Raw genomic sequence first — 25,984 nt, forward strand, 5'->3', positions numbered from 1 at the left:
TGGTGATTTCCCTCTACTTCATTATCGACCTAACCTTCCACATAGACTCTCTTGGACCTCTTTCCACCATGCTTTCCTCCTGACACTCATAGACTGCTCCACTTGTTTGTTTAGATTTTCACCCTGGAGGAGGAGCCATTTTTCATCCTGTGAAGTCACCTCTCCAGTTGGATGAATGGATGTAAGATATTTATAAAAGCTCTTTAAACCAGTAAGATCAATGCTATGCTATAAAAACATCTTATAAAATTAAACATTCCTTCAGAACTCTTTCCCTGGCACGCCTGATGGGTCTGACACTACTCATGACACTTCAACAATGCAAACGAAAATAAAATAATGACTGAAGGCAGCTATAAAACATGTTGCAACATGGACAATCACTGGCCTGCTGGCACCGCACCGAGGGCAGACCCACTCAGAAAAAGTGGGAAACACTGGCTGTTCGTGCCCTTGGGCAGTTTCTCCCGAGGTTGAGGGAACTAGCACAGCTTCTCCATAAGACACTGGCACAGAACCAGCACCCCAGCCCGCCTGGTCCCTGCACCTCATCTTTGTCAGGAAGCAAACATTCAACATTATTCAGGCCCTCTCCCATCCATCAGGGTCATCGACAGGACCCCCCCAAGGCGCTTGATGACAGCCAGGAGGATTGGGTCTGTGACAGGCTAAAACTGGCATGGCATCAAAATCTGGGAAGAAGGCAGACGTCCCAGTGGGTGAAAGCTGTATCCATACCCTCCAAACCAGCAAGGTCCACAAGAGGCGCGCAGAGATCCAGCACTGGTGATTTCCCTCTACTTCTCGAAGAGAAGAGGTGCACATCCACACCTCTGTGATTAATGTTGGGTCATCTAATAATTATCTCTGTAATCATTGTCTTGGGGTACCAGGTACCAAATGCCTGATTTCTGCATTAATCACGCTGCTCCTGTTATTATTTCATAATTTTTTGCTGGCCAGAGCGACACCAGCCTTTGGAGGTATGTAATTACGTTTTATTGTACAGCATTCTCATTTATATGTCATCTAACCCTTCTCTCCAGTTGGATGGATGGATGTCAGATCACTTTTTCCGAGCAAAAGCAATGTATACCTGGTTTCCGAGAAATAAATCAGTTAGATCAGACCTGTCTTCTTGTGCCAGACAGCATTACTACGTGACGGGTTTGGCTCAATGTTCATTCCTGTCAAATATATTAATCAGAAATCTCCCTGGTTCCAGGGTTACAACACTGATGGGTATGACAAAATGACAAATAATAAAAATTTGCATGTTTTTTATGAAAAACTCGATAAAAATGCTTACAGCAAAAGGCATGAAAGGATTAAAAGTAAGGTTTTCTAAGGTTTTCTTACGATTTTTGACGTCTCACAACACAGTGTAAAGGAACCAGCTCTAAACTGGCTGCCTGTATTGTTGTTTCACCGATCATCAAATAAATAATTTACCCAAACTGGGTCCTGCTGGGTCTTATTTTTCTCTGGACTGTGAGCGTTCTAAAAGACAGATTTGAAACAGGCAACATGACCTTAGATCAGGTAACTGCCCCCACAGAAAAAAAAAAAAGTCATTTTGGAGAACACCTTAAAAGGACTGTTCGAATTCCATAAGTGCAAAAAGTTAATTCTTCCTGCACCTTGGTCAGGTTTCAAAGTATCCAATAGTCTAAGAATTATTAATGATTTAGGGGTAAATTTTAATTTGATTCTGAAACTCGGGTCAATTTTCCTTTAGCATGTATGCATCCACAAAAACTGAGTGTGGAGATATTGGTAGACATTTACCCATTCCAGAAAGTATCCTGGTTATATTAACCCTTTAACGCCGAAGCCCTATTTACAAAAATGTCTCCCGTATGCGTGGCGTTCGGTGAGTTAGCGCTGAAGCAGAAAAAAGTTTTTTTAAAAAATCACAGCACGCTTAGTTTTTAAGATTAAGAGTTCATTTTGGCTCAATTTTTTTGTCATTACCTGAAGTTTAGTATGCAACAATCAGAAATATAAAAAATATCATTATCATATATAAATATTGGAAATATATGACAGCGAAAAAAAAAACGTATATAATTGTATACAAAAATCACGCTGTAAGCAAAGCGGTTAAAGCTAATGACTTAATTTTTTTAGTTGTATTGTACACTAAATTGCAATGATTTTGGTATATAACAAATTTTAAAACGATCAAAGCAACACAGAGAAAATATTATCACAAAATGATGCATGAATTAAATAGCACGGACGTAAAACTTTTTTTTTTTCAAAAATTCACCATAAATCGAAATATTGTGCTAGAGACTTCCCGTTTGTTGAAAAATTAAGCTAATTGATTGAATATTACTAGACTGTAAGTGTTTTAGCTTACAATTGCAGTTTTCGACCATTTCGGTCGAGTTAAAGTTGACCGAAAGTCGAATTTTTTCTATTTATCGTGATTTATATGAAAATATTTCAAAACTGATAAAAGCTACAACCATGAGTTATTTTTGTTGTATTGTAAATGAAATTGCGCACATTTTCATATATAAAACTTTATGTATCGACTAATATAAAACGGTGCAAATATTACGACACGAGACGAAAGAATTTCTGAGATGTTCGGCCGAGTTACCAGCATGAGACGTAAGGAAAATGTTTTTTTAAAAATTCACCATAAATCGAAATATTGTGCTAGAGACTTCCAATTTATTGCAAAATGAAGGTAAACAATTGAATATTACTAGAATGTAAGAGTTTTAGCTTACAATTGCGTTTTTTTACCATTTCGGTCGAGTTAAAGTTGACTGAAGGTTGAAATTTTGGCAGTTATCGTGATTTATGTGAAAATATTTCAAAACTGATAAAAGCTACAACCATGAGCTAATTTCTGTTGTATTCTACATGAAATTGCACACATTTTCATATATAAAAGTTTATGTAACGACTAATGTAAAACGATGCAAACATTACGACAACATGACGAAAGAATTTCTGAGATGTTCGGCCGAGTTAACGCGCGCAGACGTAAGGAAAAAATTTTGTTTTCAGAAATTCACCATAAATCGAAATATTGTGCTAGAGACTTCCAGTTTGTTGCAAAATGAAGGTACATGATTGAATATTACTAGAATGTAAGAGTTTTAGCTTATAATTGCGTTTTTTTACCATTTCGGTCGAGTTAAAGTTGACCGAAGCTTGAAATTTTGGCAGTTATCGTGATTTATATGAAAATATTTCAAAACTGATAAAAGCTACAACCATGAGTTATTTTCTGTTGTATTCTACATGAAATTGCACACATTTCCATATATAAAACTTTATGTAACGACTAATATAAAACAGTGCAAACATTATGACAACGTGAAAAAAAGAATTTCTGGCGCGGACGTAAGGAAAAAGTTTTTTTCAAAAATTCACCATAAATCGAAATATTGTGCTAGAGACTTCCAATTGGTTGCAAAATGAAGGTAAATGATTGAATATTACTAGAATGTAAGAGTTTTAGCTTACAATTGCGTTTTTTTACCATTTTGGTCGAGTCAAAGTTGACCGAAGGTTGAAATTTTGGCAGTTATCGTGATTTATTTTAAAATATTTCAAAACTGATAAAAGCTACAACCATGAGTTATTTTCTGTTGTATTGTACATGAAATTGCGCACATTTTCATATATAAAACTTTATGTAACGGCTAATATAGAACAGTGCAAAAATTACGACAAAATGACGAAAGAATTTCTGAAATTTTCGGCCGAGTTACCGAGCGGGCGTAAGGAAAAAGTTTTTTTCAAAAATTCACCATAAATCGAAATATTGTGCTAGAGACTTCCAATTTGTTGCAAAATGAAGGTACATGATTGAATATTACTAGAATGTAAGAGTTTTAGCTTACAATTGCGTTTTTCGACCATTTCGGTCGAGTCAAAGTTGACCGAAGGTTGAAATTTTTTGTAGTCGGCGTTTGCTATGTCCACTTGGCATTCAACAGACAATTTTAGTTGATGTTTGCTACGTCCAACAGGCGTTTAAGGGTTAAGAGACCAAGTGATTAAATAAATAAAACATTTCTTGTAAAGGTGCTAATATAAATATTCATATATACAGTACAAAGGATTTTTATCCATTATCACCACGAGTAGTTTTAAAAGATCAGGGTCAAATTTGAGATTATGTAAAGTACTGTATAGGACAGAAAACATCATATCCAGGGGTTGAGGAGAAAATGCAAAAATGAGCAAAGTGCACAATAAACTATATCTATGGAGGTGGTAAAACTATATCTATGGAGGTGGTAAACAAAGTTACAAATAGTGAACTGTACCTTTTTGACAAAAAACTTCCAACAATGCTCTATAAACCACGTTTCTTTCATGGATTTCATGGTCTTTCTCTGTGTGTCGTAACCATCGAACACCCGATTCTTGAGCTGCAAGCCGTAAACCATAGATGCTCAAATGAAACTTATTATCTTCCATGATTTGCTTCAAATTATTACTCATTGGAAAGTTCTTGTAACTGACTGTGCTCAACAAGTCTCTCTCATTAATTTCCTTGGTGTTTGCCCCATTACTAAAAGAGGATTCTATACTTTCTTCAACACTGTCAACACAAACTTGTGTGTTATCTAAAGCAGGTACCTCTTCTGGCTTCTTAAATTTGTCACAGCTAACATTTTCTTTTTCAGAGCTGATCTTTGCCACTTTGTTATTGTCTAATTTATGGTAGCAACAAGAAAACAGCACAACTGATGATATTTTTGGACAGTATTTAAAAATTTTAATCATGACAGATGAAAGATCTGCACAAGAATGAAGACCAATTAACATGGCTGATTCTGATACTATGCTACTCTGCTTTGATAGTTCTTGTAATTCTTCTTCTGGAGAATAAATTTCTCTCTCATCAGTACATATATCAGTAGTGTCAACATCTTGCTTAAAGGTGATATTTTGAGTTCTTTCAGAATTCAAACTGCATGTACATAAAGCTTTATAATTTGCTAAATCTTGTACAATCTCTAATGCTTTATCAAGAGTAGCTTGGTCATCTTTTAAGAGCCATTTCATATGCCTGATGCCTTCACAAGTTCCAGTTAACATGGTTTGTCTATCTAGTGCATCTCTAACTCGGCAGTCCTCACTTTCAGCACCCACAACAGTGACACCCAAGGCATGATGTAAAGCGGAGTCAACATATCCCTATGGAAAGATAAGGAATTCATCAAACAATTCTCTATGTAAATATACAAAAAAGGTACAGTATTCCAAAGTCTGGATTTTTCTGGATTAGGCCTACAATTCACGTCAGTGGAACAAATAATGTTACAGGTGCTGTATTAGAAAATGATTATATATATACATTATATATATATATATATATATACATATATACAGTATATATATTTTACATATATATAAACAAATGGTAATAAATTTTCAAACCTATGTTTTTTCGAGATACAAACCATTCCTTTTCAAATACTTCTCTTTACCAGTTTTGGTGGGTTACTCAAACTTCAGGTTTCAAATAGTCCAATTAATGGTAATAACTGACACAAGTGGACTAAGGAGGGAAGCTTTCTATTAATGCTTCCTGGTGCTGTTCCTAATAAATATATGAACAGTTTTGAAAATTTTTCCATGTACTTTTATTCATCTTCATCATCTTTTAACATTAAAAGATTTTTTTAATGAATCTTACCTCTTTTATGAAGTCACACGTCGAAAGGGGGATGACAGAATGTAAACAAAAATTTTTACTTACACTATCTAGTTAAACTGTCTACTGACCCTTCCATTTCAGGGTGAACCATGGTTCATATATATATTTTTCTTGTTTTTTTGTTGTTGCAGTAGAGGACTGGTGGAGTGAGTGTTGTTTAATTTGCTTTGATGTTGCTAAACCAAATATTGTTTGTTCCTACACAAATGCAAACCCTTGGTCCTTTACTTATATGGGGTTACTTTCGGCGAAGCTGAACTGGCCACTAAAGACTTAACAAGGCAGTGCGCTGGTATAACTACTGGCCGGGTAGTTGGGTGGTGGCAGTGGGAACCCACGCTACCACCTTCCTGGTGTCACGCATTCACTTTACTGTCCGGCCTCGTCTGATGCGGATGTGTTTTCCTGCTCTCTGCTTGGACCTTCCTGGATGCTAAAGCTTCACCTTTTTCACGGTGTGTTCCTGTTTTTTCTTTGTTACCTCAGTATAGCTGTGCATGTTTGTAATCATGGATGAACTATTACAAACCCATGATTTCGATAAGCCTGTGCGCTGGGTATGTCCTGGCAAGGATAGGAAATGTGGCGCCTTCTGCTGTAGTGCGGACTCAGACCCTCACTCCCTTTGCCTAAAATGTAGGAAAGGGAGCAAGGACCCTCCTGATTGTACTGTTGATGAACCTTGCGATGAGTGTAGGCTTTGGTCCCCTGAGCAGTGGGATAGGTATTCTCGGAGGCCTAGATACAAGCGTAAGGAGACTAAGGCGTCAGAGGTGCTGTCTTCAGCACCTTCAACTCTGACTGTTGCTAATCCTTCGCAATCGTATCTAAGCCCCGAAGGCCTTCCCTTGCTGCCAATTCACAGGGCTGAGTCTGTCTCCCTGTTCCCTGTGTCTGCATCCGCAGTCACAAAGGAGGCAAGATCGGTGGGCCTAGCCTACACTCCTCTCAGTTCTCCCCGTCACCCAGAGTCACTGATCCCTGGGTTAGGGGGCCCCCTACCCGCCTTTGTCTTCCACAGGGTTGGCATCTGTGCCGGGTTTAAGTCAGGTGTGGGAATCACTCGGGATGGTTGGCAGCCCTGATCTACCTTCGCTCCTCGAGCACATCAACACTGCTGCGCGGGCAGGAGTACTACTGCCTCCCCCCACTACCCACATGGTTGATGCTCTCACAACCACTACTGTCACCGCTGTGCTGCCGGGAAGCATGATGACCATGGTAGGAACACACCATGCATATGGTGCGGTTCCGACTCCAGCCGTCTCAGTGTCGACAGTAGCCAGGCTGGTCTGCTCAGTCACCCCGCCCCCGCCTGGCTATGCTCCCACGCCTCCCACCTCACTTCCACCGTTGCCTGTGCCAGTTATCCAGACGATCCATCCAACGTTATCTGCGTCTGCCCCAGTTGTTCCTGCATGGCACGAGTTTCCTGCCGATTCTCGGACTCTTGTGCCATCTGCTGTTGCTGCCCCTGCCCCTATCGACCCCTGGTCTGCCTTCGGTAAGCTGGGGGATGTGGTGTTATCGCTGATCGAGAAGAAGAAGAAGCAAGCACGCCAACCATCCCTGTCTTTGTCTTCCACTTCGTCGTCGTCCTCCTCGACTTCGTCTTCGTCTGCCTCTTCACTCCCTTCTTCTAAGTCCAGTTGGTCTAAGAAGGGGAGGGTGGATCCCCCCCCCCCCCAGAAGACTCGCTCTTCTAAGGGGCCGCAGTCTTCCCTTCGGGGGAAGACCACTGGGTCTCTCGCTGGGAAGGTTACCTCGGTACCCTCCTCAGACGGTTCGGGGCTTTCGTCCTCTCGAACTGCTTCCGTTCCGGCACCTCGTAAGCAAGCATCGATGAAGGCACGGTCACCTATGGGAGACCATGCAGACTTGAGTTGCTACTCTCCTGTAGCGAGCTCAAGCACGGAATGGGAGAAGGGGAAGAGCCTTCGGGCTTTCCTCCACCTAAACCGTCATCCTTGCCCAAGTCGGACAAAGGATCGTTGGGGAAGGAGCCTAAGGACGTCTTGGCTTCAAAGACGTCAGGAGGAACCAAGAAGGGGTCCCTGTAGCCTTCTTCATCTGTTTCGGCATTGAAGAAGACTGGAACACACCCAGACGGTAGGGACAGCAGTCTCCAATTGGCAGTCCACGCCCCTGTGTTGGTCTCCTCTACAAGCTCCAGTGTGGAGGATTGTCCATCATCAGAGCGTGGATCGGCTGTGAGGAGGCCGTCCCCTGATCGTCAAGACAGTCGCTCGCCCAGACAAGTAAGTCTGTCTAGGCCCTCTCACGACGCTCCACCACGGGTTGGAGATCGTGAGGGGTCCGTGGCTAACACTGGTTATACCAGCAGACGCGACGGTGGTGTTCGCTCTGCCTCTCCTGCCCCCTCAACTTCCTCAGGATTCTCTGGGAGGAAACAGGGGGTTGGTAGGATTGCTGGGGCTGAGGCCCTTGTGCAATCAACATAGGGACGTCCGATCCTTCCTCACTCCAACCGTGTGAGAGGTATGCCTCTGTTGTATGGGGCAGAGAGATGGGGTCTGTCTCGGGCTCTCCTGCGGGAGGGGCCTTTCTGGATGACCATCTCTCGGAAGGTCCTGTTCCAAGAGATCTGGACACTCCGGAAATGCAAAGGGCATTTATTGAGGTCGTTGCGCTGATCCGTCAGCACAACGGTCTGGAGGAACCACTTCTGACTCCCTTGGAAGATTGGTCGTCCAGGTTGGAGGAGTTTTAAGCTTCCAAGAGGGAGCCCAAACCCTCCCTTGGTCTACCGTGGTCTCCCTTGGCAGATAGCGTCCTCAAGCAGGTGAACAACTTGGTCTCCGGACCACCGTCTTCGCTCCACCAAACTGTTGCCTCCCCCTCTCCCAAGACAGAAGAAATACTACATGCCCTCGGAGGAGCACTGCAGCAGAAGGTAGTGGAACCGGGCTAACTCGTCTAGCTCCTGGTGCCACTTCAGCTCAGCTAACCCACTTCAGCTCAGCTAACTGGGGAGCCTGCGCTTCTCACGCAAGCTGAGCTGAACGCCTTGGAGGGGACAGCTCTGTCTGCCCTCCAAGCGATCTTCTGGCTCGACAACTGGGCCTTCGCGTTGTCGAGGATCATGTCTTCGTCTGGCGCTCAGAGCGAAGACCCAACCCTCAGGAGTCTTTGCCAGTCTGGTGGGAAAGCCATTTCGTTTATAACCCACCAGATGGCAAACCTCTGGGCAAACCTGGCACTGAAGAGATGGGATGTAGTGTTGTCCTGAATCTACAGATCAGTGGGCGCCGAAGCTGCAGTCTCCCTGCGCAATGGACCAATTCTGGACGCCACCTCCCTCTTCCCCAGGGGGAGGTGGACGCTGCGGTGGACAAGAGGAAGGCCGATGAGCGTGACCATCTTGTCCACCAGGCAGCGATGAAAGGTATCGTGCAGCCTTCTCGTCCTGTGGCCCAGACTGTGAGCCAGGCTAGCACCTCAGCCCCGAAGAAGTCTGGTGCTTTGGCAGGTGCTCGGGGAAAAGTCCAGACCTCTTCTTCTTCGCCTCCATGGAAGGAACCGCAGGGTCCCTTTCGCCAACCTGTCCCCCCCAAGAGGAAAGGTAAGGCAAAAAAGAAGAGGGAAGGAGCTCACCAGGGACGGCGAGCCCCCTCAGATGCTGCCGTCGGTTGGGGGGGTGTCTATCATACCACTTGGCAACTTGGCAGCGATATGGAGGGGAGACCTGGGTAGTGGATGTCCTCCGGGATAGATATTCTCTACCATTCAAATCACCGCCTCCCCTCACCGACACACCAGTCCAGTTCCCCTCCTACCTTCAAGACCCCCAGAAGAGAGTGTTTCAGGTCCTACTTCGGGAGGTCGAAACTATGTTGAGCAAGGGAGCCATCGAAGCTGTCGAGGATCAGTCTCAGGGCTTCTACAGCAGGATCTTTCTTGCGGAGAAAGCTTCCGGCAGGTGGAGGCCAGCAATTGACCTCTCCCCCCTGAATCGTTTTGTTCGCCAGACTTGGTTCAAGATGGAGATGGTGTGAACGGTACTATCAGCCATCAGGGAGGACAACTTCATGCTGACGAAGGACTTGATGGACGCTTTGTCCTCAATGGAGTGGTCTACCAATTCAGGGTACTGTGTTTCAGGCTGTCGACCACTCCGCAGATATTCACGAGTGTTTACCTTGGTGTCAGTTTGGGCCCATTCTCACGGGATATGTCTTCTGAGGTATCTCGATGATTTGTTAGTCCTGGCAAGCTCCCGCATGCAGTTGCTACAGGACAAAGATCACCTCCTCAGGTTGTGTCGTGAACTAGGTATCGTGATCAACTTTGGGAAGTCGGATCTCATTCCCAAACAGAGGACTCAATATCTGGGTATGCTGATTGATACGGCAGCAGGCAGAGTCTTTCCCTTACAGGTTCGAATCAGCACGTTCAGGAAGGTGGCAAGGCAGTTCTTGTCAAGGCAGAAACAGCCAGCTCAACAGTGGAAAGTTGTGATCAGTCACCTGTCGTCATTGGAGAAGCTTGTACCGCACGGTCGGCTCCACCTTCGGTCTCTCCAGTGGAGACTGAGGGACTTCTGGGATCTGTCTTGGGAGCCCCAGTCGGTTCTTGTACCCATCTCTCAGGAGGTGAGGAACAATCTCGACTGGTGGATGGACGGCAGGAACCTCTGCATAGGGAAACTTCTGTCCTCTCGGCCTCCGGACATGCTGCTCTTCTCAGACGCATCGAAGGAGGGCTGGGGTGCACACCTGAAGGAGTTACTGACTTCAGGCGTGTGGGGCCATCATGACAAGCACCTTCACATCAACGTCCTGGAGATGAAAGCAGCGTTCTTAGGTCTTCAGTGCTTCCAGGACCGTCTGATGGGACACTTGGTGGCGTTGATGAGCGACAGCACGACCGTAGTGGCATACGTCGACAAGCAAGGGGGACTTGTCTCCTGTGCTCTCCACAAGTTGACAGTGCAGGTGCACCAGTGGGCAGTAGCCCACTCAGTGGAGCTGTCGGCCAGATACATCCCAGGCAAGAGGAACGTTCTGGTGGACACGCTCAGCTGTCGGGATCAGGTGGTGGGAACCGAATGGTCCCTTCACCAGAGCGTGGCGGACAGGCTCTTCGGCCTGTGGGGGCGTCCAGTAGTGGATCTGTTTGCCATCCGGTACAACAGAAAGCTTCCAACCACCTTCTCTGTCGTACCGGATCCATGGGCAGCTGCAGAAGACACCTTCCAGCACTCGTGGGACAACCTCGAGGTGTATGCCTTCCCCCTGTTCTGTCTGATTCATCCAGTTCTCAGTCGAGTCCTGGCGTCGACGAATCTACGAATGATCTTGGTGGCTCCCAAGCATCCCCCAGACCTGCTGGCTCTACTCTCCGAGGCACCGAGAGAGCTTCCCCTCTGGCACAACCTTCTACGTCAGCCGCATGTAGAATGGTACCACCAGGCCATGGCCTCCCTGTCACTTCTCGCCTGGAGGTTATCCACCATCTCTTGCAAGCGAGAGGCTTTTCTTGCCGAGCAGTGACAGAGATGGCAGGATACCTCAGGAAGTCTTCTGCAGCGGTTTACCAGGGAAAGTGGGCCGTCGTCTGTGGTTGGTGTCGTAGACAGGGTTACTCTCCGGTCGGAGCCACTCTTCAGTAGGTAGTGGACTTTCTTGTCTATATTCGTGGGGAGAAGCTCCTGTCGGTATCAGCGGTAAAGAGATACAGAGCTGCGTTAGCCCTGGTCCTGAAGTTGAAAGGCATTGATATCTTGTCCTCCCTGGAGATATCGTTGCTGATGAGGAGCTTTGAATGGTCTTGCCCTCCCAGGCAACTCAGGCCCCCTGAGTGGGATGTGTCTCTCGTTTTGTGGAGCCTGACTCATGCCCCATACGAGCCACTGCAAGAAGCCACAGACAGGGATCTTACTCTCAAGACCGTCTTCTTGCTTGCCCTGGCGTCGGCGAAGAGGATTAGTGAATTACAGGGACTTTCCTTTGCCGTTAAACACTCAAGGGGGTGGGCATTGGAGACGCTTGAGTTTGTCCCGGAGTTCGTAGCGGAGACAGAATCCAGCAGTCCCTGACGCTTGATTTGAGTCCTTCACAATCCCATCCCTGAGTGACTTCATTAATAATGACCCTGTTGAGTTGCTGCTCTGTCCTGTACGGGCGCTATGGCGCTATCTGAAGAGAACTCGGCATCTTAGGCCTGAGTGTCGACGACTCTTCGTTAGCACCGGGATCCCTAAGAAGAAGGCATTTGTCCAAGAACACAATCTCCTTCTGGCTTCGTGAGGTTATCAAGAAAGTAGCAGCTGGAGAGGACGACGCCAGCGCTCTACGCCCCCGCACTCACGAAATCGGAGAGATTGCACCTATTTTGGCATTCAAGAAGAACCTGTCAATTCAGCAGGTACTGAGAGCGGGGCTGTGGTCATGCTGGGCCACATTCACCTCTTTTTACCTACGGGACATTACCCATCGGTCCTTGGATAGCTTCTCCTTGGCGCCAGTGGTGGCTGCTCAACAAGTTGTGTAACTTACCCAGCTCCTGTACAGGACAGTGTTGTGTCTTGTCTGTTGTACGTGCATGATTGGGCGTGAAAGGTGAGTGACTGGCTCTCTCTTCCTTCCTGTCATCCGACTTTTTCCTTCGGGCAGAGAGTTTGGGCCATATAAGCTGAACCAGACGTTGGACGCAGGTGAGTTTCATGTCTTGAGTATCCTAATCTTTGTTGCCTTTCAGGTACACATTAGATGTAATGTCAATGTCCCCTCTTTCCCCTACAAGGCAGGAAAGGGGTTGCAGGCTAATTACTAAACCTATTCTTCATTTTTGGTCCTGTCACCGACACCCTCGGGCCACCTCTTCTGTGGCTGGGGAAGGTTCTCTCTGTCTTTCAACTTGCTGTGTGTTTGCTTACCTACCGTAACCTTGTTGCAGCAAGGATGGTCTAGCAGACTGGTTCGTGACACTCCAGTTCTCATAACAGTGATCACGGTCCAGTGGCTATGTCCTCTTGGCTCTTACCCCAGGAGACCATAAGATGCGGTTGAACTTCCAGTCGTTCAGAGACCTACACTCGGATTCCTCCCACCGAATCATGAGTCCCCATATAAGTAAAGGACCAAGGGTTTGTATTTGTGTAGGAACAAAAAGTATTTTTAAAAAGTAAAATGCATTTTTCCTCACATACAAACCTGAGGTCCTTTACTCAGGTTACCCACCTCAGCCTCCCCACAATCTGCCCTAGACTGGAAAGTAAAGTGAATGCATGACACCGGGAGGGTGGTAGCGTGGGTTCCCCACTGCCGCCACCCAACTACCCGGCCGGTAGTTTTACCACCACACTGCCTAGTTAAGTCTTTAGTGGCCAGTTCAGCTTCGCCGAAAGTAACCCCACATAAGTAAAGGACCTCGGGTTTGTATGTTAGGAAAAATGCATTTTACTTTTAAAAAATGTGATTTTGGGATTGTGGTTTGAAATTCATTGGCATTATTGACTATTTAGGATGTCTGCTAAGGTAAGCAAGACATTGATATACCCTTTAAAATTTGTAAGGTAAATTGGTGTAACACCTAGCTTTACTATTTGGTTCATGATGCTCACGAACTTTACATTAAGTGAAGGAGCAAGGATTGTTCATTCCATGACTGATGTATTATGCTGATTGGCTAGTTAGTGTCATAATTAGTTACTCGAAATATGAGAAGTGAGAACTAATAAAGATAGGAAACATCAGCAAAGAAACTCATCAAAAACTAAAATAATATGAGATAAGAGTAAGAGCCTTTGTAGTGTTCATGGCCAGTTGTATGGTTGCTCTCCTCCTCTTTTTCCTTTACATAGCAATCCTACTCCCTCAAGGTGGTGTTCTCCGTCTCAGGTTAAATCTCTCCACATCATTCATGATATGAGGGCTGGAGAGTTGGAATAAGATGCAGTTAGTCTTTGAGCTACAGTAGAAAAATTTACAGAATTTATAACACCTACTTGACCTTCACTGCCCTCCCAATTTAATCATGTTTTGGGTTTTACCCTTGCAGTATAGGTAAAGCTGATGCCCTCCCTTTCAGTTAGCCAACCATGGCCTTGCCCTGTCACTTTCCCCCTTCTGGAGGGGTAGTGAAGTGGGGTATGGTGGGGAGAGGTGGTGGTTTCTGCCCAATATCTCCTTTTGACCAGTCTGGCAGGTTGCATGCAGGTTGGTGGTACGTTGCCAAAAGATGCATGTAGTAGAATCAAGAAGTGAAGCGCAGGTAGATAGGATGCAGGTGTTGTATGAAGGGAGCAGCATACTTGCTCTAAGTCCAAGAAATCTTCTCCTCGACCTTCCAGGAGGCCACGAACTCCTAGTTGAATTGAATTGAATATAGAGTTTAGCCCAAAGGCCAAGCACAGGGACCAATGAGGTCATTCAACACTGAAATGGAAATTGACAGTAAAAGTTTGAAAGGTGTAACAGGAGGAAAACCTCGCAGTTGCACCATGAATCAATTGTTAAGAGAGGGTGGAAAGTAAGATAGAAGAAAGAGAATATGACAGGAGATACAGTAAAAGGAACAAAAGGAGTTGCAACTAGGGGCCGAAGGCATGCTGCAAAGAACCTAAGTAATGCCTGCAGTGCACTGATGGCACTAACCCCCTACAGGGACAAACTCCTAGTGATCCCTATCTTCAGCTAAAAGCACTCGGTGGTGCCGTGCTTTTCGTCTTTTGATGCTGATCACCCTTGCTCTTCATCTCATTCTCCCAGATGTGCTGCTTTTACCAACATGTCTTCATATCAGATGTCTGACATTTGGGAGGCTTCTTCAGGTATTAAAGATTGCAGTTTTGACAGCAGTTGTTTGTGAAAATTTTGCTAGCCTAACCTATCCTTAAATTATTCAATTATGTGATCCACTCACCTGTTCACGTTGTTCTTTTTACTCTATGCAATCCAGCTTACGACAACAAAAACCACAAACAGACTTACAACCCAACCATTATCGACCTAACCTTCAGAGAGCTCTCTCTACCTCTTTTCCACCATGCTTTCAACACTCCCGCTCCTGTTTGTTTTCATTTTTCTCCCTCCCGCCATTTTCGTCCTGTGACGTCACTTCCTATGACGTCACAACAATAACATACTCTTTAAACATAAGGAATGCTATGCTATAAAAACATCTTATAAAATTAAACATGTGCTTTCTTTTTATACATTCTGTAATACCCATACACTTCATCAATGCAGAAAATAAAATAATGAATAACTTATAAAACTAACATACAATCACACTTATCTCCTTCTCCCTCCCCTCCAGCCTTTTCTTATCCTAATCCCCTCTAATCTCCATTATTCTCCAATTCTTTACCCTCTACATAATTCCTAATGCTTTCCCCAGAAACTCCAGCTTTGGTCAATACATCAGGTATTTGATGCTTTCCTTTTATCCATCTCACCTCACTTATTTCTCCAGATTCTATTGTTTCTCTTATTGCTGCAATATCAATTTTTAATCTCTTACTACTTACTCCAGTACTTGATTTTATTGCAGTCATTAGGGTTTTACTATCAGTTTTCACCAGTGCTTCTAATTTTCTCCCTCCTACTATCTCTTCCCACAAATGTTTGAAATATATCAATCCTTCTATGGCCTCCCCAACACTCAGAGCTTCTGCTTCAATGGTGGACTTTGCTACTCTTCTGGATTTTCTGGATTTCCACCATATAGGGCTTCTCCTCTTACCATCTGTCAATGATATCACATAACCTAATTGAGTATGACCATCTTCAATATTCCCAAATGAAGCATCTGCATAGGCTTCCCAATAAATCTTTTCTTCTTCTAACTCACTTATTATCACTTCTCCCATTATGCACTTAGTTTTTCTCACTATCTTAATCAGCTTTCTCATATTTTGAGTCGTTCCTTCTTTAAAAGCTTTCTTAATTCACTAACATCATATGATATTTCTGGCACAGTATGTAATAAATTCAACTGTTGATACCCAATTCAACTGTCCTACCACTGATCTATATTCTGTTAACTCCTTTTGTCCTAATACTCTATTACCTGTAAATCTTCTGGCTTCTGGTTCTCTTATAGAATTTATATACTGCCACTGATTAAGACAAATTCCATTTTCCTTATGCTCTACTATTACTCCTATATACTTAAAACTTTTACTTTCTTGTTCTCCTACTTGTAATTTCCTTTCAATTTCCCAATTGTTTCCTTTAAAAATCCTTCAGTTCCTCCATAGCAAAAATCATCTACATGTGTACATAAAATACCATTCAATTTATTGTCATTCTTCCAAAAGAATATATTAGGTTCTAATCTACTCCTCTCACCTTTAAGCTCCTCCACCAGTTTTACCACCTTACAATACCATGCCTTTGCTGCATCCTTGAGCCCATAAACAGTTTTCTTCAATTTCCATAATCCACTCCAACCATCTTCACTAGGTGGTTTTAAATATACCTCTCGTTGTATTTCATCACCCTGTAGATATGCAGTTTTTACATCTAACGTATAACAATTCCAATCTTTCAGTTTTATTACCGTTAAACAAAATTTTAAAATTTTGGCATTGCATGTAGGAGCATCTTTTTCCCATTCAGCCATTTCTTCTTCAAAACCTCTAGCTACCAATCTTGCTTTATATATCCTTTCCCCACCTTTTACCTTTTCAGTTACTATCCATCTTGTAGATATAGCTTTTTGTACAATGTCATTTACCTCCTCATATACCTTGTTTTCTCTCCAACTTTGTAGTTCTTTTTCTTAAGCTTCAATTACATTTCTATTTTCGAATCCTAGCAAAACCTCTTCTTCATCTTCAATTTTTCTACATGACTATAATCTCTTAAGTCAACCCATCCCTTGTCACCTGACTGTGAGTCTTCTACATTGTACGAATCAGCCCAAGATTTGCTTGATCTTTTTGCCTGCAAGGCTCAATATCGTCCACTCTTCTACTTGTCCTGTATTTTTGTTTATAGCTCTAACTCTATTTCCCTTTCTAAATTTGGGTATCTCTTCTGTTGTGGCGGTATTCACACCACAAAACAACTGTTACACTAACTTTCACCCTGATCTTCCAGTGTTTGCTGGAGATGGATAAGGTCCACGGTCTCTTCACAGCACACACTCCAGAAACAAAAATCTTAAACCGACCCTCCACCAACAACGAACCAACAAAAAAAATCCTTTCATGCAACCATTAATGTCTCCCAAAAAAACAGTGTGTGAACTCCCGTTCACTTTCAAGGTTGGACCTCAACTGCCCAAGACTTCCCCAAAACCTTGTCCCGACAGACCGACAGACAGAGAGACAGCCGTTTAACCAACTCCAACAACCTGAACCACTCACAATGACAATTACCTCTCTCTCTCTTCATTTTCTCTTCTCTCTCTCTCTCTCTCTCTCTCTCTCTCTCTCTCTTCTTCAAATTTCTCTCTCTCTCTCTTCTTCACAAAACGTTGGGAAATGCTAAATTAAAACAAATTTCTGATCCCTCTATATTTCTCCCCCCTTTTAGCATTTCCCAACCAACACCTTTCACACCTCTTTCAAATCGCCTTACGCAACACCCACGGATGCTCCCTAGCAGGTCCTCTAGATCGCGTTCGCAAGCACAAATCATTCTCTCAGAATCGCTCTCTCTTCCAGCAACATTCAGATTTACATTTTCTCCTCCATTCTCTCTCAGATTCACGCTATCTTCTTCACTATTACCACTCTCAATTTCATCCACAATCTCATCTATACCCTCTAACTCGTTCCCAAATACCTCCCCAATTCTTCAACTAACCCATCCCATTCGCTCATTGACCTTTCCAATTCTTGCAACGATTCATTCATGCTTTCAATCACTCGTCTATCACTGCTACGCTCTCTTACTCTTACACTTTCGCTCACCTCAACCGTTCACTAACCCCTGTTCAGTCAACTCAGTTATATCAAACCCGCATATGCTATAAATCTATCCATACCATCCCATTCATCCGTATTACACGCTTTATCACTCATTTCCACTTTGGCACTCACACCCCTATCACACAACTTACGACCATTCAGTTTACTTACGTTCTTCCCTTTCTTACGTTTTTACCATACTCTATCAAAACAAATTGCTGATCCTCCATACACAAGCTCTCATGCATACTTGGTTCACCCACATTCGATTTCAACCATTTATACACCCCATTATCTCTCACATATTCCTGAATACATCCTTCCATCTCACGCAATTGGTTGTGATGCGCTGCATTTCTCTCACACTACCATCTACACATACTTCCCCTACAACATAACTAAGCCCACTGGGACCAACTTCAACACCTCCTCGGACCCTCAAATTTTCCACGTTGAGATTTACATTCAACCGCCCTTTTCGATTACTTCTTTCAACACTTTTTCCCACCTTGTAACTTTCAAACCTTTCATGGCCTTCTTCCATACCTCCCTATCATTATCAGATAGAACCCAATCTCGGTCTCACTATCTTTTCAAAATTTAACACATATTTACACTAGACATACCAATACCCAACATGCACGGTGGCGTTGTATACCCACAACGCTCGGTAAGTGGTCAACGTTTACATCAAATCATTATCACATTCACTCATCATACGTAATATCTCTGTCAACGTTTTCAAGAAAATACGTTCCGCCAATCCATTCCCACTGGGCATATCCGGCGTAAGGTACACATGTTCTATGCCCCAATCACGCAACATTTGCTCAAACTCCCATCCAACAAATTCAGGCCCATTGTCACTCAACATTGTAAAAGTTGACACACACATTGGCAACATCACTTGACCCACCATTCTCGCTTCATGTCTCACTCTTTTTTGTTCCAACGCTACCGCTGATGATGCAAACTTACTCAAATGATCTACCATTACAACCATTCCCACATGTCCTCTAGCAGTCACAGGAACGAACACAATCAATCACAACCATCTCAAATAACTCTTTCATCTGCAATCGCAACACAGGTGGATTCGTTGGTGCACACTTTGATACTTACCCTTCTGACAGTCCGCGCTGCGTAATCGCTACATCCGCACAAATTTTACTCAATCCAGGCACATACAATCTCTCTCTCATACATTCCCATAATTTATTTTTCCCCAGATGCCCAAACCTATTATGCACCAATAAACACATACCCACAGCTGCTAGTCTTCCGAAAATACTGGCACATACACTTCCCCATCCCATATCCCTTCCTGATGCAAAAAATAAACTATACCTTTACATCAGACAAATCTCTTAGCACTTACAAAGATACACTTCTAACTCAGACGTTTGGGGGCTAATCTTACACCCCTAACACACACTCTCTTAACATATTTATTTTCATGCACTGATTTTGCATCTGACCTAATTTCCTCTTCACTCAACAAATCATTTTCACTCCTTTTTGCAATATCTACCATACATACAAAACTAGTTTTAGACACATCCCTCCTTTAACCTTCTGTTATTTCCCTGCAGTGACCTTTCCTAAAATTCCCCTCCCGACATCCACACTTATATCATGCATTCTCATAAAATCAATTCCTAATAAAAACATGTTGGCATATCATTCTCATCCATGACTACAAAATTATGTATTATTTCAAATTCCCCTAACTGAATTTTTAATTGTACCTCCTCCCATACTAACACTCTCCTTGTCCCAAACCATGTATCCTTACACTCGTTGATTTTCTTTTTATATCCCAATCGCACCTTTCCAATTCACTAACTACTGTAACTCACTAACGACACTTGTGCTCCATGTCTACCAAACTAAATATTTATTCTGATCCACCACTACATTCGTTACTAATTTACCTTTAGCTTCATGCATCAGTCTCACGGCTACATTCACCTGTTAGCTTCCTCACAACCATCCTCATCGCATTCATCTTCAACGATATCCTCAACCCTACCCCAATTCCCTCATTTTCCCACAATCACCTTTCTTAACCAGCCAGCTACAAGTATCCTTTCCACAGTGAACATTTAAAATCACATTCGTACCACTTTCATTCACCCTTCCTTTATACTCTGAGATCCATCCAAAGAATAATCGTTGCTGTAATTTTAAACATTTCCACTTCCACTGGACCAACAACACTTTCACTAACTTTTCCTCCTCATCTAATTCCTTCCTTCCTCACGCACTCCTCCTTCCTAGCATCTCATTCATCACCTTTTCACGCCATTCGTTTCATGCTCGCAGGTACTCCAAATCAAATCAACCCATTTATTTCCAAACTACAACCCCCAAACAGACATTCCCACACTCGATTCTCCCCTACATACTGTTGCTTTACCACAAATCCTACAGGTACTTGGTCCGGGTCCCAGTCCTCCTAACCCTATCATCTCGTTCAGAATCCTAGTCCACATTTCTGACAAGCATCTGCAACAATATTCTGTCTACCTTGTACATACTCTACCTTAAAACTAAACTCATTCAAATCCTCTGATACTTTCTCACCAATTCTAGCATTCACACTCTCCTTTTAACCATATATACTAGCGATCGATGGTCCGTCCGTTTCACAAAAAATCTACCCCATACAAAAATACTTTCAAAGAATTCGCTTTCACACAAAACCTTTGTCTTCCTTTTCAATCACCTGAATATTTCAACTCTGCCTTTCCAAACATGAAAGCTCACATGGCAATTACTCTCAATTGTTCTCCCCCCACTGCATTTGTACCAAGCATCCTCCCATACTATATTTACTTGCATCCAAGTATACAGTTCTAGTTTATTCTTCCCATTCTCACTATAGTCCGGAAAGCCAGGTCACGTCTCTTGCAGCCTCCTCTTTCAATCTCTCGAACGCTTGATCATTCGCTCCAAATTCTTCATTTCAATCTTACTTTCTCTTCCCGTCCATTCAGTAAGTGGTTTCCAGATCCTGAACAATCCTTTATAAACTTCCTTCCAAACTCAATTAAACCCAAAAAATCCTTTCAACTCACGCTGCATTCCGGGGACGTGGAAATTCCCTCACCTTATTCACGAACTTATCACTCTTCCTTACACCTCTTCCACTCACCAAATGCCCTAGAATTCCACCTCCCCAGCCAACCAAGCACACTTTTCAAATTTTACTTTTATTCCTACTTCTTCCAACCTTTCTAACACTCGTTCTAGCAGTTCCATATTCTCTTCTACAGTCTCACTCCAATCAAAATGTCATCTATAAAAACAGTTACCTTCTTGCGATCAAACCCAGCCAGAACCACATTCATTGCCCTTTGGAAGGCAGCAGGCGCATTAGCCAGTCGAAACTCAATCTTCGGAACTGGTAGTGGCAGGAACCACTAGAAAAGGCCAATATGATATGCTCCCTCCTCCAGAGGCATCTGGTAATAGCCCCTTACCAGATCTAATTTTGTAAACACTTTCATTCCATTCATCTTGTATACACAATCAGACACCACATTCATCGGAATCGCTCTTTCACAGTTACTTCATTCACCTTCCGATAATCCACACATTTTCCAGGAGACATGGTTTAGCAAACTTCCATCTGGCTTTCCGTGCCAGTACAATGGGCTATTCAGGCGCTCGACTCCTTTCAATCACTCCCACCCTCTCAAGCTCCTCACACTGCTTTCTATCTCACGATTGATAGACGGAGAAAAATGCCTATGCTAAGCTGATATATGAAGTGTCATCTTCCCCAGAACTATTTTAAATTCTCAGCTTGATCCCCAAAATCCTCGCTCTCCACGACTCAATGCCCCCGATGACCTATCCACAACATTCTCCTCAATCGTTCTCTTACGTTATCACTTACATTTTCATCTACCTTTACTCTTTCCTTCAACTCCTCATACGTCAATCATTAGCTCCTTTCAAATCACCTGTCATCACCTGCCGTACCTTCAAGACCTCTCATCATCCACATTCACCAACAGGGATAATCATTTTCACAAAGAATCTCCTCACATATTCCTCGGACTCGACTTCCTGCCAGATTGGCAATGGCGTTATAGATACCCTCTTTCTCGGATTCAGGATCTCCCATGTTCAAAACCCCATCATATACACACACATTTGCCCTGACTAATTTATTTATGTCTATTCCTCAACCACATACTCACACCTATCATTGTTGGCTATCCCCAGGCTATCCGGCCATGCCACTTTCACCTCACAACTTCTCCAATATCATGTGGCACTTTTACCCTCTCTGTCGCAATTACAGGCACTCTCTTCCACAATTTTTGCTCAACCCTTTGCCATCCTTCCCCAAATACAAATCCCCAAGCAAGAGAGCTTTCATACGTAATTCAATTACATTCATACTAGAACTATCCACCATCCCAAATTTTTCAAAAATTCACATCCCAATAAAATATCATATTTATCATTCGTATTCTCAATCACACAAAAATCACTTTCATCCATCACTACACCCCAAATTTCTAACCGTTCACACACTCTTCCAACTACTGCTACCCCTAAATTTCCAATCCCTCTTACTTCCCCTGGCAGTTCCTAATCTAGGACACGTATTCCTCAATTTCTCACATCCATTCTTAAATATGACATTCATACTACACCCGGTATCTACTAAGGCAATCAATCTTACTCCCCTTACAACACACTTGCACCTCATGCACTCGTCAGTCTTTCCAGCAAAACCTCCCTCATGCAACAACCCCTCACGTACATGCATCATCACGACCGCTTGCATCCTGGAGGATCCACCCATTTGAACCCCCTTCCCACTCAGTTTCCCAGTCGCTGTCACAGTGAAAACTTTCGTCTACATACACTTGATACATGCCCTTCCATTCCACATTCGATCACACTTAAAGCTCTCGGTTCTGAACACATTCTATTGGATAATGCCCATTCTTACCACAGTTACCACATATTACATTCACTCAAACCCTACAACCATTAGCAACATGACCCATCTGTCCGCTCTTGGTAGCATTTAACCCCTATCTTTCGTACACTCCCTTACCAAATGTCCCCTCCCAGGTTGCCCACACCAAAAACGCTGAACTCCTAAAGCCCACCTACACTCATTCTTTGTATGTCCTTCCTTTCCACATCTAAAACACTTAGCTCGACTTCCACTCATCGACCTTCCCCTTTGTAACTACTATCCCTAACCCAAGTTCAACCCGTTGTTCCCTTACAAACCCACCATTCATCCTCACTGGCACCTCCAATTACTTGCTCTTACACTCCTATCTATTACACAGATCGCCATTCTCATTGGGCCCCTCAACACTGCATCCCTAAAGCTTCCAAATTCTGGTACTCCTCATCTACCCCAGCCCTTACACTTACACTTCTGCTCTCTTTTATAACCCTGTCAAGCTCATAATCTTCTACAATTTCCAAAATTTCTCCCCAAAACAACCTTTCATTCGAGACACCTTTTCTTCTCCTTCCGCTTCAAGTTCACAAATTCTCTAACTCCATCTGGCACTGTCCCTAACAACTTCCGTACTAACTCCTTACATTCATCTATCCCATCATCCCCAAACTTCTTCCTTGCCAACGTCTCCAGCCTACAAGCATATAGTGACAAGGTTTTTCCAGCTTTCATTCTTGCCTCATCAAATTCATTCTTCCTCTTATACTTAACACTCACTTTCATAAATAAGTTGCTCAACTAGTCTAGCTTTCACCTTGTCATACTCAACATCCCCCCACACTCATAATAACCCTATACATATCAAGTAGAAACCCAGTCAAATACTCTCCCTAATTCTCGTGCCCACACTCTCTTACTTTCCCCATACTTATCTGACAAAACCTTTCATACTCCCTAAAGAAATCATGCACATCCCTACTTCCATACTCATTATACTTTTCACACCGAGCCTCCCTCACATACATATCCTTTCTATGCACTTCTTTCTCACTTTCAGGTAATCACTTTCTCATATCTTTATTCTGTCCTTTCATTAAAAGCTTCCAAATACAAAGAGTCCACTTCTGCACTTACATTCATCTTACTCATTACACTCTTTTATCCACTCATCCAGCCATCCATCCACCTCACTATCACTACTGCCTTCACCCTCCCTTCTTTCCTGCCTTTCCACTTCCTTACTCTTCTTAAATCTTTCCTTTCCCTTTCCCTTCTTCCCTTTTTCTTCCCCTGACTTATCCATACTTTCCCTCTGTTCCTTCCCTGCTTTTCATTCCCCTTTTCCTTACCCTGCCTCTCATTCCCTCGTTTCTTACTTCCTATTCCCATATCACTTTCATCACTTGTTTCCTTCCATTCACTTCTTCCTCCTTTTCTTTCTCTCTCTTGCCCCTTCACACGTTCCAGAGAACCTGCCTCCAACAGCCCCTTCTCCAAAAAAATACCCTTGAACATACCTTTCATCATTTCTTCCACACTTTTCATCATTCCCTCAACTTTTTATCCATCCTCTCTTCCATTCTCTCTTCTGACTCTTTCATCTCCCCTTTCATTTCTTCTTTAATGCACTTCTTAGCCATTCCCCATCTCCTCCAACTGACTCCTCAATCTCTCATTCTCACCCCCTCAACCACGTATTCTCCTCTCTCAACCTCACCAGTTCCTCAATTCCATCCTTCTCTTCAGTCACATGTACCAGCCATTTTAATCTCACCTGCAGCTGCAATACCAGCTGGGACATGACTTTTTCCCAAATTTATGTCTTCTTTTTCACACTCTAAACAACACAACACCAACATCCTTTCACCCTGATCTTCGGTTGCTGGAGATGGATAAATCCATTTCGTCCAATCACATTTACACCTGAAAAAAAAAAACTTAAACCGACCCTCCACCAACAACGAACCAACAAAAAAAGAAGAGACACATGAACCATTAATGTAGTCCCAAAACAGACAACTCCTTTCACTTTCAAGGTTGGACCTCAACTGCCTCAAGACTTCCCCAAAAACCGAAAAACTCCCGACAGACCGACAGACAGAGAGACAGCCCAAAGATTTGCCAACAACCAACTTTTCTGCAAGAAGCAAATGACAATTACACTCTTCTCTCTTGTCTCTGTAAAACGTTTATAGCTCTAAATAAAAACAAATTTCTGAATCCTCTCTTCTGTTAAACTCACTTTCTTCTGTTACCTCACTTTCCCCTTCATCTTCCAGTGTTTCCTCTGCCAAATCTGTTTCTATAGTCTCTTCTATATCAGCATTCCTTCTCCAGCAATTATCATCTTTCCTTCCTGCTCATCTATACTCCCTTCCTTTGATGCAAGGGATTCATCTTTCACAGTGTGTGTTTTGTCTACTTTAAGTATCTTCTCCTTCTCTGGTGATAGTCTTTGAATCCTAGTAACATGTATTCTCGCTACTTCTCAGAGAAATCAAACCCATGTTTAACCACTACTGTTTTACCTGATACTCCCACTACCTGAGCAGGTCCTCTCCATTCATTTTCATTTTCTCTCTTATAGAATACCTCGTCTCCCACTACTGGCTTCTTCAAATTTATGTTCTCTGACATTTTTGTTTAGAGCAATTCTTATTTTATTACAAGACTCATTTTTGATAAACACTTCTCTGGCCTTATGCATTGCATTCAGTGTATCCCTTACTATGCTTTCTTCCATACCTTTCTCTCTGCTTGCAGGACTTGAACTTTCTTCTCCCATTAAATTAGGCAAAGGAAGGATTTTTCCCAAATACTAATTGGTTAGGGGAGAAACCACCATTATTTATTAAGCAGTTCCTGGCACTCACTACCCATCTTAATGCTATGGACCAATCCACTTCCTCATCATCTTTCATCTTTCTTAAGCTTTCTTTGATTATGCCTACTGTCTTTTCACACAATCCATTGCTCCATGGAGATTCTGATGCTGTGGCTAATACTTTAATATTCCATCTTTCTGCCATCCTCCTTACTTTTTCATTTTGAAATTCTCCCCCGTTGTCTGGTAATATTTTAGAAGATGTCCCAAATATCGCAAACCACCCGTCAAAAAGTGTCTTTATAATAGTTTCTGGTTTCTTGTCTTTTATCCAAAAAGCCTGACAATACCTTGTTGCCATATTTACCATTACCAAGAACTTTCTCTCTCCTATCTCTCCCACATCCATTGCTACAACTTCATTGAATGTCTTACTCCAAGAAAATCCCACTACTGGTTTAGCTGGGTTTCTTTTATATCTTTTACATACTTCACAACTTGCAATTAAGTCAGTCAGTAACTTTTTTATTTCCTCTTTTCCTTCTCTCCCAAACCGTCACTCCACTGTGCTTCTTCTGTTAGCTTCCATATTTTATCTCCACTTCCGTGGCCAAATTGTAGATGTAACTTCAT

At 43.1% G+C, this 25,984-nt stretch overlaps 1 protein-coding gene across 3 annotated transcripts in view; it reads right to left on the reverse strand.

Moving 5' to 3' along the window:
* Positions 1-25,984, reverse strand: part of LOC136843764 (probable methyltransferase-like protein 25) — a 143,299-nt gene that overhangs the window by 15,123 nt on the left and 102,192 nt on the right. For all 3 annotated transcript variants that reach the window (XM_067112441.1, XM_067112440.1, XM_067112442.1), the window contains one exon: positions 4,299-5,175. In XM_067112441.1, the coding sequence (XP_066968542.1) occupies positions 4,299-5,175 (877 nt within the window). The remainder of the gene's footprint in view (positions 1-4,298; positions 5,176-25,984) is intronic.

This window comes from Macrobrachium rosenbergii, chromosome 12, assembly GCF_040412425.1.
Source record: "Macrobrachium rosenbergii isolate ZJJX-2024 chromosome 12, ASM4041242v1, whole genome shotgun sequence".
In the NCBI taxonomy this organism is placed as follows: Eukaryota; Metazoa; Arthropoda; class Malacostraca; order Decapoda; family Palaemonidae; genus Macrobrachium; species Macrobrachium rosenbergii.